This window comes from Gracilinanus agilis, chromosome 5 (genome assembly GCF_016433145.1).
Source record: "Gracilinanus agilis isolate LMUSP501 chromosome 5, AgileGrace, whole genome shotgun sequence".
NCBI lineage: Eukaryota > Metazoa > Chordata > Mammalia > Didelphimorphia > Didelphidae > Gracilinanus > Gracilinanus agilis.
In genome coordinates this window covers 87028043-87042874 of record NC_058134.1, presented here as the reverse complement: position 1 = coordinate 87042874, position 14832 = coordinate 87028043, and the positions used below count along the sequence as shown (strand labels likewise).

Sequence of the window (14832 nt, the reverse complement as noted above, 5' to 3'; positions counted from 1 at the left end):
AAGAAAAATTTGGGGTAATCTTAAACAATAGTTATTTTAAAAATTGACTGAGGTTTAAAAAATATAATATAATATTTCCAACAGATCACATTTATAAAACCCTTGTGTTTCCCTGACATGTATCAGCATCCCACAGGGAAGAGAGGAAAGGAATAGATGAGGGATAGAGGAAAATGTAGAATCTTAACATCTTTACTTGGTTGTCAAGTAAATTTTGCAATTTTTAAGCAATTATTATTATTAATTACACATAATAATACAATGATGTGTTATCATATTATTAATAATAATTAATTAATAATAATTAATGATTAATAAAAATTTTAAAACTAGCAAAAATTTTGCAATTACTATTCAACTCCCTTTCCCTAGTAACTGAAGTCAGAGCTCACAATATGAAGACTTAAAGATTCAAATTCCACCGATAAAATCCTTACTACATCTCAATACAAAACATTTCAAAGACTTATAACTATATTATTAATTAGATGTGGAATTCACATAATATGATAGGTAAGGTATAAAAAAACTTTTGCATACATTATCTCATTTCAGCCTCACAACTATGTGAGGCAGGTACTACAGCTATTATTATTTCCATTTTATAGATGAGGAAATTTAGACTTAATACTTAAAAGTCTTGCCCATGATCAACATTTACTACTCTATATCTAGTATCCTGTATCCATTACACTATGTTGCCTTTTAATTTTAGTCACAATTTTATTCTTATTCTTCCACTGAATAGTAAAACCTAAAATGATCTAAAATAATCAGAAGAGCCAGGATCAAAGATCCCTAAAAAATTTTGTAGGAAAAAAATCTTAGCAGCAAGTTTCTCTGATACAGGTATGATATCCAATACATATTAAGTGCTGCCTAAAATATGTGACAAGAACCAGCCTCAAAAAACAAATGCTAAAAGGATATGAGCAAATAGTTTTACAAAGAGCTAAATGAGAAAGTGCTCCAAATCACTAATAACATTAAGAAAGTACTGCAGATCACCAAGAGTAAGTGGTCCAACCATATCACTAACAGTAGAGAGCATGTGTTCCAAATCCCTAATATTAAAAGAAAAGTCAGCCAGTGGAAATACACATCAGTCATTGGGGGATTCGGGGAGCAGGGGGGAGGGGTGAAGGGGAAAGTAAGAGCATGAATTATGTAACCATGTTAATGTTTCTAAAAAATAAATATTAATAAATGTTTAAAAAAAAGAAAAGTCAATTAAAAATGAAGTTCTAATCTTATACCTGTTGGAATAGTAAAGTTGACAAAAAAGGAAAATAACAACTGTTAAAGGGACAGAAGTTTTTGTTTTGTTTTGTTTTTTATGCTCAATGGTATAATAGGAGGGTGTGGGGACAAAAATCAATGTTTGTTCATTAAAAAATAAAATCTATGGGGCAGCTGGGTAGCTCAATGGAGTGAGAGTCGGGCCTAGAGACGGGAGGTCCTAGGTTCAAACCTGGCCTCAGCCACTTCCCAGCTGTGTGACCCTAGGCAAGTCACTTGACCCCCATTGCCCACCCTTACCAATCTTCCACCTATGAGACAATACACCGAAGTACAAGGGTTAAAAAAAATAATAAAATAAAATAAAATCTAAGTTTGAAAAATATACAGAAGAGAAAAAAGTATAGAAGAAAATAATCAAGCAGGACAGCTTTGAAAGTAGCATGTTGAAATGACACCTCACTATCTCACCACATCACAACTAAGTTATTGCTGAAGACTATCGATTTTACTTTTTCAACATCTTCTCTCCTTTGTCCCTGCCGCCATTCTAGTGAAGGCTTTTATCACTTCTCCCCAGTCCTATCCACCACCAATGTGATTTTCCTAAAGCACAAATCCAACCAGGGTATTCTCCTTATTCAAGAAATTCAAGAGGCTCCCTACCACTTATGGTTCAAATATAAAATGTTCCATATGGCATTCAAAGCCTTCCATAAACTAGACCCCTCCTACTTTTTCAACTTTTTATCCCTTATTTGCTCTCACCTTCTACTCAATTAAGTGACTTTAGCCTTCTAGCTGTTCCAGGAACAGGACACTCCATCTTACTCAGCTCTGGACATGTTTTCAGATTGTCTCCCCATACCTAGAATGTTCTACCTCCTCAACTCTGTCTACTGACGTCATCGGCTTCAAATAACAACCAAAATCTCTTATTTTAAAGGAAGCCTTTCTTAAAACCTCTTAATTCTAGTACTTTTTCTCTGTTAATTATTTCCAATTTATGCTATATATAGTTTGCTTTGTATAGATTCATTTGTATGTTATTTACCCCATTAGATTTTAAACTGTTTGAGGGCAGAAACTGCCTTATGCTTCTTTTTGAATTCCCAGCACTAAGCACAGTACTTGGCACATAGTAGATACTTTCATATTTACCAATTAATTAATTGAATTTATTATATAATTTTTAAAAAACCAGCTGTATATAATGGACACCTGAGTATTCACATGTAACATGAATTCACATTAAATATGCTTTTTATGCAGAATTATTCCTTTTTGGGTACTAAAATAAAAGTTATAAAGGTCAAAGGAAAGAATGTGAAAAAGAAACCATAAACCCAATAAAAAGATTTTGAGAATTTTCTTTAAAAATTCTAAAAAGAAAAAGAATATCAAAATAGCCAGTTCCCACATATAGGTTTGGTTTTTTTTGTTTTTTTTATCCTGGGACTCCATTCTAGGAGCATAGGGCCACAACCAGTAGGCAATGGGTCACATAGTCGCTCAGTGTCACCCAGCTGGAAAGTGTCTGAGCCCGGGTTTGAACCTAGGACCTTTTCATCTCTAGGCCTGGCTCTCAATCCACTGAGCTAGCCCAGCTGCCCCTACTTTAGGTTGCAGTTTCTTTAGCAGATGTAGTTTTTACAGGGTGGGGTTGCTAGCCCCACGCCCAACCCTCCTCCTTTTTCATCAGGGCTAGGGTTAGTCCTTGGCCCAGGAGTGGTAAGGGTGGGCAATAGGGGTCAAGTGACTTGCCCAAGGTCACACAGCTGGAAGTGTCCGAGGCCAGACTTGAACCTAGGACCTCCAGTCTCTAGGCCTGGCTCTCAATCCACTGAGCCACCCAGCTGCCCCCATATATAGTTTAGGCTTTTTAAATTACTTATTCCAAGTCATGATAATTGTTGTAATAAGAGGGATGAGTCAATGAGCCCTCAGATGTTAATGGGGCTCAAGCTGCCAAGTGCTGAGAGACAAGTCAGTATAAAGCTGCAGGAATATGGAATTCAGCACCCAGACAGCTGCCTCAGTCACTTATTACAGAGTTGTTAAGGAAGTAGCTAGATCCTTCTGAGCAGTTAACAGGAAACCCTAAGTATCTTGCTAAGATGATAAAATAGTTTCTTGAATTGATAATACTGGCTTATTCTGACTGTGATTTATATAAGATGTAACTGGCTTCCAGTTAAGAGACAGTAGCTGATGATGCTCAGTAGTCCAGCATTCAGCTGAGTCAGTCTGCAAACTGTCTCTTCACTATAGAATCTTTCCTCAGACGAACAGGTCAGTAGATGGATCTTCTTTGATTAAAGTGGTTAGGAGTATAATAAGGATGGTTGAAAGATAAATAAAACTGAAAGGAACAAGAGATCAGGATAAAGGGTCCAGGAGTTTCAGACCTAACTAGCTTTAACTAAAGTTCAGCTGGTATTTAGCCACTTATAGAATGCTGGCAGGTTGCCAGCCGGCCTTCCGGTCTGGTTCAGAATAGTTGTCTGTTTGATGGTTGGCTCAGTTTGACTGGTTCAGTTTAGATGATAAGTTCAGTGATGGTCTTCTGGTTGCAATTAAGACAAACTTGTTTGATGATAGTTGAATGTTGAATGTTAATCATTGATTGTTGGCAAAAGTTGATAAGTTAATGTAACTGTCCCTGCAAGGTGACAGCTAATCCCTGGCCTCTAAAACTAGTTATGAGAAGAAGTAGAAAGCCTACCCAAATATCCCACCTTTCAACTCAGAACTGAGTCCAATTGGATTAGTCAGACCCCCTTTTATAGGGCTTTTCCAACTGTCTCCCAGTCTCATGCCAGTGCATGCCAACTCTGGAAAGTTCTAAAATCTGGCAACTCTTGGCCCACCATAGCTACTTGCAAAACCTTATTTACATTGTACATGTAAATAGTACTGCCAAGGTCCTCAAGGTCCAAGGCTTTTACTTATCTTATAAGAGTCCTTGGCATCTAGTAAGTGCTAAATATTGGTTGTCAAATTAAGAATTCTTGTGGCAGAGACTTTTGCATATGATTCATAACAAATAATCATTAGTCTAATCGTTTCAAGTAAGTAGCACTTTGCTCTCATTTTTGTAGATTTACTGAATATGTGAATTCCAGGAAGAAATGAATGCAAGACAATTTGGCGTCAAAAAGGCTGCTATATCATTTCGAATCATTAAAAAAAAAAAAAACAACAAAACCTAGCTTCTTTCTCTTGGCTCTAGACTCAGAACTTGGAAAGGTCTTAAATATTATCTTTATTTCCTTTGATATCTCCTCCTCTTCCAACCATGTCCTATGGGTATTCTTTAACCTACTATGTGTAATCCTTCTATTACTATGTGTAATTATGTCTGTAATCCTTCAAAATATCACTTTTATAAACACCAACGTGGGGGAGGTAGGTGGCACAGTAGATAAGAGTGCCAGGTCTGAAGTCAGGAAAACTCATCTTCCTGAGTCCAAATCTGGTCTCGGATATTAACCAACTGTATGGCCTGGGCAAGTCCCTTAACCTTGTTTATCTCAGTTTCCTCATCTGTAAAATAAGCTGGAAAAGGAACTGTCAAACACTCCATTATGTTTGCTAAGAAAACCCCAAACATAGTCATGAAGATCTGTACCAAACTAAAGTACAAAAGCACTAAAAAAATGTTTCACCTACTATAAGTAGAGGCAGTGCTAAATAATTTCTCCATTTAAGTCTATCTAACTAAGGAACAAAATTTTCAGTTTGTTAGTCATTGTTCTCCAGAATATAATCTACCTTTCCTATTCAATTTAATCTACTGTAATCTTTGTTTTTCCCTTTCTTCACATTAACAATTACTGCCTATATGTTCTCGCTTGTATAATTTAGTCCTTTCTACTTTCTGTCAATCTAAATTATATATTTTTAAAGTCCAGTACAACTTGTTTCTTCAAAACTTAGGACCCATATAAGTACTATTTAGTTCTTTTATGTGCAATTCTTATCTCCATAATTAGGATTAGAGATTTAGTGCTGAGAGAGACTTTAGAGCAGGGGCCGGCAACCTTTTTGGCCGTGAGAGCCATAAACGCCACATTTTTTTAAATGTAATTTCATGAGAGCCGTACAGTGCTCACAGTGTGCGCTCCTGTAATAGCACCTGAAAAAAAATTGACTTTATGGCTCCTGCAGAAAGAGCCATACATTGCCAACCCCTGCCTTAGAAGAAAGAAGGAAACAAACATTAAGTACCTACAGTGTCTGACACTGGGCCTAGTACTTTACAAATAGTATTTTATTTGCTCTTCAAAAAACCTTGGGAGGTTATGTGCTATTATAATCTCCACTTCACAGTTAAGGTAACAGGGAGGAGTTAAGTGACTTGCCTAGGACCACATAGCTATTGTTTGAAGTTAGTTCTGACCTCTGTTCTTTTTGAATCTAGGCTCAGAGCTCTATGTTCTGAGATAGCTCTTTTCATCTCTTAATAATCATCTAGTCCAGCTCCCTTATTTCATAAGTATGAGGGAAGTGCAGAGCTTTTAAATGACTTGTCCAAGGTCACATAGGTAGAATCAGAGATAAGATATGAGCCCAAACCTATGATAAAAAATGTAGGGCTCTGTTCATTACCACTGTATCTATAGATTTTATTATTCTTTTTTTTCTCTGTCAAGCAAAATTATCTTTGAGTAGGAAAGGAAGAGAAATGATTAATACACAAGCTCCTATAGAGAAACAACATAGAAGCCTAAAGCAAATGGACTAAAAATGAAAACCCTATTTACCTTTTCTGTCTTGATACCATTAATATTCATAAAGCACTGAAGTAACATATTCTTAATTTCATCACTTTCCTCCAAATCATAATCAAAGCAGAGTAAGGCCGGATGAATGTTCCAAAGTCGACAAATGTCTGCACCCTTGTAAAACAAAATTAGTAAAATTAATTTCCACAGCACTTTTAGACATATTTGAGAGAAACATCAGACAAAAGAGGCAGATTTAAAAGCAAATAATAATAAACCTATTATTATAAATATAAGTATTATTATTATAAGCAATGAAAAATGGCAAGACATAAATTTATGCAGAGAAAAGTTATAGAACCTAGATAATAAGATAGCAACACTAAGGAAAACTTAAAATCTTGAGAATTCTAGGGTAACTAGGTGGCTCAATGGATAGAGTCAGGATCGGAGACAGGAAATCCTAGATTCAAATTGGGCCTCAGATACTTCCTAGTTGCATGACCCTTAGCACCATGTAGTGAGGAACCATCATACCAATCAACTGATAACATTTATAAGGTTCCTGACGATATTCCTGATTATAAACTAAAACCCACAATGTTCAATCATCAAGCCCTCCCTTCCAACCAGAATCCAAAAGGAAAATCAGGGAAGGGGAGGGATGGAGACAGAAGATCAGGGAGAGGTCCAGAGAAATGAGATAAGTCCAAATTTCCCCAAAACAAAATAAGCACAGGCCAAGGCCAAAGCAATTAGGCCAAAGCCGAAAAGTCAAAGCAAAAGTCTCCAGCCACAGCGAAAGCCAGAAGGCAAAAGCCCCGTCAGTTGGAACTTCACCTCTATTTATAGCCTAAAATTCTAACTGACTATCTGAACATTCTAAGATGTTTAACTGACTTTTTGTGACCGTTAGAAATTACAGAAGCAAAAAGTTTCTGTTAGCCATCTTGTATTACACCCTGGGCAAGTCACTTAACCCCAATAATCTAGCCCTTACTGCTCTTCTACCTTGGAACCAATTCTTATTATTGATTCTAAGTTAGAAGGGTTTATTTTTTTTTTAAGTCTAAGATCTCTAATAAATGCAATGACCAATCACAACTCTAGAGGACTAATGATGAAACATGATCCTGTTTTTCTATTTACTTATATTTGTATCTCATACCATGTTCCAGATATATAGCAAGCACTTAATAGATACCCAATGCCTGACTTGCCCCTATGTGACAGAGATCAGAAACTCAAAGGGCAGAATGAGACTTATACTTTGGAGTATAATAATGTATAGATTGTGTTACCTGATTATGCTAACTTGTCACAAATACCATATTTTACTTTTTTTTTATTGAGGGGTAAAAGGAGTAAAAGGAGCTAGCAATCATATGGGGAGGGTGAAAGGAATAAAAGGAGCTAGCAATCATATTAATTCTAATAAAAAATGGTCATTAAAGAATTTTTTTAAATGCACAAAGGAAAAGGAAGTTTGAATAATAACAACAGATTAATAGGCCACCTTTGCAAGTAACATGCTGAATTCATTGTACATAATATATTTCAAATTATGTAAAATGTTTTAATGTATTTATTAATATAAATGAGTCTAGTCATACTTTAATTTCAACAGTAGAACATTTGTTCTATCATAACAAATGTTCTATTCATTATATAAAATTTATATAATAAAGAGCCCAATCAAACTTCAGTATAAGAATGTTCTATATGATAACTTAATATCATAACTAAAATCATCAAAGAACTGTGATGTTCTGATCAAAAAGTAGTAGATATAAAGCCGCTAAGAAACTAGAAAGTATCTGAGTTGTAGTTTGAGAATAATTTTACGAAAACAATGAAGGGTAAAGCTGTTGAAAGGTCAAAGATATCTTAGAAAACAAATAATGCTAAGACAAAGCTTAAGGGTTATTCAAGGGAAAAAGAGAAAGGTTCAAGATTAAAAAACAAAGATGGCAACTGTTGTTAAGGTAGATTAATAAATTATTATTTAGGAGGCTTAGCAGGCAGGGCTGAAGGATTCTAAATGGAATGGAAGTGTTGCTTCTCTCTCTGAGAGGGACTCCATGGTGGTTGGGAACAAGTTATAACTGATCCTGGGAGACCTCAGAGGAAGAGAAGTTTGTACCCTGATTTCCTGGGATCCAGAAGGAAGACAGTCATCTGCTTGTGGGAGATTTTTAGTTGAGAATATTAAACCCAACCTGAGTTGCTGGTTAACTTGGGCTGGTTTAACTCCCAGATCTACCCTCCTGAAGGAGTATTGACTGTGGTCCTGGAAGAGCTACAACATGGCTGGAGTTTGACAAGACATTGCAGTGAGGATATCCCACTTTCCTTCCTGATCTCCACTGTGCCCTGCCCTGCTATAGTTTCTAGCTTAGTGTAGATAAGTCCATTCACTGCCCCTGAGGCTTGCCCATAGACTGGTAGAATAGAACCCCCTTTTCCCTTCTTTAGGCTATAGTTTTCTTTAATTAAACCTGTTTATAAGCCCTCTTGTCAATATCATTTACTTGCAGTTTCTCTGACTCCCTGGCTAGGTAGGCCTGTGTGGCAGTTAAGGCCCAACAGTCACTCCTGTTAACTGCTATTTCCCAAACTGCCAAACCCAATTTCCCAGCTTAAGTCCCCACCTATTATCCATTCCTGTCTCACCCTTCTGAACCCAGATAAATATTTAATTTAACCCCAAGTTTTTTCCCCATAAGACTACCGAAGGTGAACCGTATTATAAAAAAAAAAAAAAAAACACTGGTGGGAAAAAGAAAAACAGTAGTAAGAAAGTTGTAATAAAGTAAGCATTCATAACCTGGAGTCCAGGGATTCTTGCATTTTTTTTCTTTTGATAACTGCATTTCAATATTATTTGTTTTCTTTTAACCAATGTATTTTATCAGCTGCATTTGAAAACATTATACTAAGAAGGAATTCAGAGGCTTTACTAGATTGCCAAAGACTTCCACATTGGAAAAAAAGGCTAAGAACCCCTGGAATTAGTATTTTGGGACAACTGGACTAATTAACATAACTTTATTAGTACAAAAGCAACAAAAGATTTCAAAGATTAAAATATAAGAAGGCTAATAGCTTATCTGGTACTCAAAAACAATAAAGTGACAAAGAATGTTAAAAGAATATAATCAATTTCAACGTACTGTTTTAGTATTAAGACTCTTTTTTAATAGTATCATAAAAGCAGTTTTTCCCATATCTTCTTTGGCTTCTAGGCCTTTCTCCCACCAAATCATACATAGCTGATGTATGGAATTCTGCAGATTACTTTCAGATTCAGGCAGGGCATATATAATACCTAAATAAATAAATAAACAAGATTTTATATGTAGCTGAACTTCATTAATTCAAACATAATAAATTTGGAACAGTATAACCTATAGGGAAATGTGGTATAAATCTTTTCTTTGAAGGCATGGTAAAGGAGATTCTATCCTTTAAAAAATGTCACATTATAAAAAAAATCAACTTACTATTTAATATGATTGCACACTCTAGAAGAGCATTGTAGTTTTCATCTTGATTTATTATAGATAAAGAAATAGTAATCACATATGTAACTGCATAAATGACTTTAAAGGTTTGTTTCTGTAAATTGAAAAACAGCAGGATTAAAATCACAAAATTATCTTCAACTTTTGAAGGAGTTAAAACATTACTTTATTTTTAAATATTAAACTAATATTTAATATTAAAATTAAAACAAAACAAAATCATTTCAATTATTTTAATATACATCTTAATTGATTTTATAAATTTTATAAAAATTATGTTATACTTTTATAATTTATAAATTTTATTAAAATTATTTTATAAAATAATTATTTTAGTAAGTTAAGAATTTATTAATGTTGAAATAAATCTGAAATACAAGTTAATTTAAAGACAATTTATTCATTGAGGTACATGTTGGTGATAGAATAATATTATGCTATAAAAATATTAAGCAAGATGATTTTTAAAAAGCTAGAAAGACCTGCATGAACTGATGCAGATTGAAATAAGGAGAACTGAAAGAACATTGTACATGGTAACAGCAATATTGTATGATGATTTACTTGGCTACTCTCAGCAATGCAATGATCTGGGACAATACTGAAAGACTTATGATGGGGAATGCTGTCCACCCCCCAGAGAAAGAACTACTGAGTAGGATAAATGTGGATCAAAGTACAATAGCTTTCATATTATGTGTATTTACAGTTTTATTTTGGGCTTTTGGTTTTGTATGAGGGTGCTCGTATAACAATGACCAATATGGAAGTGTGTTTTGCATGATAATAATTTTTTTAAAAGACAACTAATTCTAGCATATCATAAGGAATATATATTCAATCTGTAGGATCTCAGATTTTTAGTCCTATATATTTTCCAAGTATTTTAGTTCAGTTAATAGAAGACATTAAATTTTTTAAAAGTAAATACTACCATGTCTGGGCCATTTTCTATTTCCATATGATCTTCACACTCCATTTCATGCCTCTGCCACTGATCCACTGGGGTCTCTAGCAGCACATCTGTTAATAAATTCTTTAGCCTTTCCCATAATTCTTCTTTCTGTTTCCTTGGTAATTCCTCTAATAATTCATTCAAGTTGAAAGGGTCAAAGACATCTCTCTGTAAAGTTATCAGAATTACATATTTTTTAAAAAAGAAAACAGCACTCTTACTTTCTATAATTTTTTTCAAAGAACAATGATTGCAAGTTTTGATAACCTTTAATACCTGTAACCAAAATAAACAATATACTCTTGGCTATAGCTTTCAAAAAATATTCTCTGTGTGGGAAAAGTCAAAAGATAAGTAAGTAGCAGTAAGGTTAAAATTTTGTTAACAAAAATTTATACTAGTGTACTCTAAGAGAATAATCCCAATAAGTAAGACTCAAAAAACATTTTTGTCCTACTTTTAATAACTTATATAAAATACTTATTCCCTCCCACTTCTACTTCATAAATTTTAACTATGTAATTCATCATACAGAGAGCTGGCCTAAGACTCATGAAATCATTCCCATTACTTGCTGAGGGTTTTGGGGAAGAGTCAATAAACTAGCCAGTGTCCAAGGATCCTTGAAAGTCATAAGTTGAAGAGTGTCAATATGCATTAGTAAAGGAAGCTTCTTTGGGTGCCAGTGAAATCAAAATTCCAATCAAAAAACAAACAGAAAGCAAAGCTGATTAAGTGAATATCAGCATTTTACAGAAACTGTATAACATATATAAACTTTGGAAAGAGTCTATGTGTCATAGTTGATGACAAATAGACTGGAGTCAGGATGATATGAATTTGAATCCCAACTCTGGAACTATTTATGTGACCCTGGACAAGTCAAGCTCCCTGAGGCTCACTTTATTATTTATAAACCTGGAACAATAATAGCATCTACCTCAAAAAGTTATTATCAAACAAGATAACTGAATAAGTCTTTGCAAAGCTTAAAGCATTTAAAATGAGTTAATATTATTATTGTCAGATAAGTTTTCAAATATTACTAAAACACCAATGTGTAGTATTTATTTTAAAATTAATATGTATATTAAAAAGTCTCGAAGACTGAATTAGCCCAGAAAGAATCAAAAAAATGAACATTTTTTCTATTTTACAATTTCTTAAAAGTCTGTCAAAAAAGATAAACCTTCTCCAATAGTTAAGTGGTGAGTGAGTTAAATACTTTTAAGTAAAACTTCAAACTATCATCAAGCATTATAAAAGAATGCTCCAAATCACTAACAATGAGAAAAATGCAAATTAAAATAAACTTGAGGTTTCTCCTCACCTCAAAGTAGCAACGATGGACAAATTCAAAATGGGAGGGGCTATGGGAAGACAAATGCACTAATATAAAAGCAGTGAACTGGTCTGACCTTTCTGGAAAACAATATGGAGTTGTTTAAGAAAAATCACTAAAATGTTCATATTCCTCAGCCTACCAGATTTTAGTGAGCAAAATGAAGTAACAGTTCTAGTCAGCCTGAAATAACCTCTTCTCTTTATCACTTTTTCTCTCTTTTTATTAATAAATGCTTAAAAATCTGGTGCTAAGGCTCTGTGTAAATGGAATTAGCTCACCCTTATTCATTCATTCGTTAGACTTCAGCTATCAGAAATATGTCACCCCACCCAACTTAGAATTAAGTGGGGAAGAGGGAGGTCTATGAGCCACATGTGCTAGTAAGTGACAAATCAAAAACAAGGTTGAGATTGTCATTTGTCCACATAGAACTGGAGGGTGGACACAGGAAGTGACAAAACGAACTATCTTTTAAATATGGTAACTTCCTGTGAGGGAGATTTTTGCCTTTTGAACCTGGCTCTGAAGGAGCTTGGGTGAGACCTCAGACTGCTTCCTTTTGAATGTCACATGGATAAGTTAGGCTGACTCCCTATTTCTTTTCCTTGGCATTTCCGGAGGCCTTAGCCTCAAAAGAGGCCTCTCTTCTTAGAGGAGGCCTCATGGCTAGAAGCCTTGTTTAATTAACCTCTGTGCCCCCTCTGCTGGGGCCCCTGAAGCCTTGCCTGGTTCAGGCCTCCGGACCAGGTCAGAGTCAGTCAATCAGTCAGTCAGTCAGTCAGTCTGTCTGTCTATCTGTCTCTCTCTTTCCCTACCTTCACTCTTCCCAAATTGCAAATAAACCACCATAAGAGTCATATTGACTTGGGTCTTTTATTTTAGAACTGGATAATTCAATTTTGCCGACCACACCTTTAAATATTAATATCCAGTCCAACCATAATCTGTTTCCCCTTTTTACACCTCTAAACCACCTTTTATTTGTTACAGTGTCATGTTCTAGAATTTGAAATGAGTAATTTTCTGCTTCAAAGGCATATCAGAATGTATCTTTAATTGTCAATTTTTGAAAATAGAAAGAGTCTAAAATTTGACATAAAATAAAAAATTACAAATAGACATAAGTATTAAAAAAAAAAGCAGTGGAAACAGCTAGGCGTCTCAGTGGATACAGACACAGGCATGAAGTCAGGAGGATCTGGGTTCAAACCTGGTCTCAGATATTTCCTAGTTGTGTGACCCTGCATACTTAAACCCATTTGTCTAGCTCTTACCACCCTCCTGCCTTAAACTAATACTTAGTATCAATTCTAAGATCAACTATAAAGATATAAAATTATTTTTTTACTTGGACTCAGAGAAGCCAAGATGGCAGTATGGAAAAGCGCTCAGCCACTTTCTCAAAAATTCCCTTTCAAACTACTCAGTTTAGGAAAGCAGATTTCCTTGAATCATACCACTTTGGAAACACCCAAAACTTACAGACCTCCAGAGTTAGCTTTGGAAATAGTAGCACAAAAGGCTGAAGCTTGGGACAATGTTATTTCTGCCCTGAGGGACAGAGTCCAACTTAAACATGAAGTTAAAAGTTTAAAAAAAAGACTAGAAAATGAGCAAGCAATAAAAAAAGAACCTGATCATAACACCTTACTATGGTGATAGGAAAGATCAAGACATAAACCAAGAGAAAAACAATAATGTTAAAGTCACTAGAAGCAGAGCCTCAAAGAAAAATGTAAATTGGATATAAGCCCAACAAAAATTCCTGGAAAAATTCCAGAGGATTTTTAAAATAAAATAAGAAACTTAGTGAGAAAATTGGGAAAAATGAGAATGGAAGAAAAAAATTATGAAAAGAGAGTCAAAAGCTTGGTAAAAAAGGACAAAAAAGATATTGAAGAAAATAAAACCTTAAAAACAGAATTAGGCAAATGGAAAGGTACAATAGCTCACTGAGGAAAATAATTCCATAAAAATTAGAATTAGGAAAACTGGAAGCTAATGACTCCCTGAAAACAAGATCAAAAGAACGAAAAAAAAAAAAAGGGAAGGATATATGAAAAACAACTGATCTAGAAAACTGATTCAAGAAAGATAATTTAAGAATTATTAGATGAGGGCAGCTAGGTAGCTAAATGGATAGAATGCCAGGCTTAAGCTGGTGGGACCTAAATTCAAATCTAGCCTCAACTACTTCCTATTTCTGTGACCTTGGGCAAATCACTTAATCCCAATTGCCTAGCCCCTACAACTCTTCTGCCTTGGAACTGGTACTTGTATTGATTCTAAAATAGAAGTTAGAGTTTTTAAAAAAACTTTTAGAATACCTAAAAACCAAGATCAAAAGAGTCTAGCTATCATTTTTCAAGAAATTATCAAAGATAACTACCCTGATAGCCTAGAACCTGAAGGTAAAATAGAAATTAAAAGAATACACTGAGCTCCTGATGAAAGAGATACCAAAATGAAAACTCCCAGGAATATGATAGCCAAATTCCAGAAGCTTCAGGTCAGGAAGAAAATATTGTAAAAAGCTAGAAAGAAACAATTCAAATACCATGGAGCTATAGTCAGGATCACATGAGATTCCACAATTTCTATGTTAAAGGTAGAAAGGATTTGGAATATGATATCCTAGAAAGCAAAGGAGCTAGGATTATAACCAAGAATAACTTATCCAGCAGTATTGAGTGAGAAAAAATGGACATTTAATGAAATAAAAGATTTTTAACCAGAGCTAAATAGAAAATCTGACTGAAATATAAGATCCACAAGTACAGAACACCACATGGACTGTCAAATATTTTGATATATTTATTGACAGGTTTTGTTTATTTTTATCTCCTGTTTTTATTTTTATTTTTTTTAACCCTTAACTTCTGTGTATTGACTCATAGGTGGAAGAGTGGTAAGGGTAGGCAATGGGGGTCAAGTGACTTGCCCAGGGTCACACAGCTGGGAAGTGTCTGAGGCCGGATTTGAACCTAGGACCTCCCGTCTCTAGGCCTGGCTCTCAATCCACTGAGCTACCCAGCTGCCCCC

The 14832-nt window shown here is 34.7% G+C and overlaps 1 protein-coding gene across 1 annotated transcript in view; it reads right to left on the bottom strand.

The window, feature by feature from the left end:
• Positions 1-14832, bottom strand: part of NCAPG2 (non-SMC condensin II complex subunit G2) — a 111817-nt gene that overhangs the window by 85537 nt on the left and 11448 nt on the right. The window contains exons 3-6 of the mRNA XM_044677788.1: positions 10425-10613; positions 9470-9584; positions 9140-9294; positions 6006-6140 (exon numbers count right to left, since the gene is read on the bottom strand). Of these exons, the coding sequence (XP_044533723.1) occupies positions 6006-6140; positions 9140-9294; positions 9470-9584; positions 10425-10613 (594 nt within the window). The remainder of the gene's footprint in view (positions 1-6005; positions 6141-9139; positions 9295-9469; positions 9585-10424; positions 10614-14832) is intronic.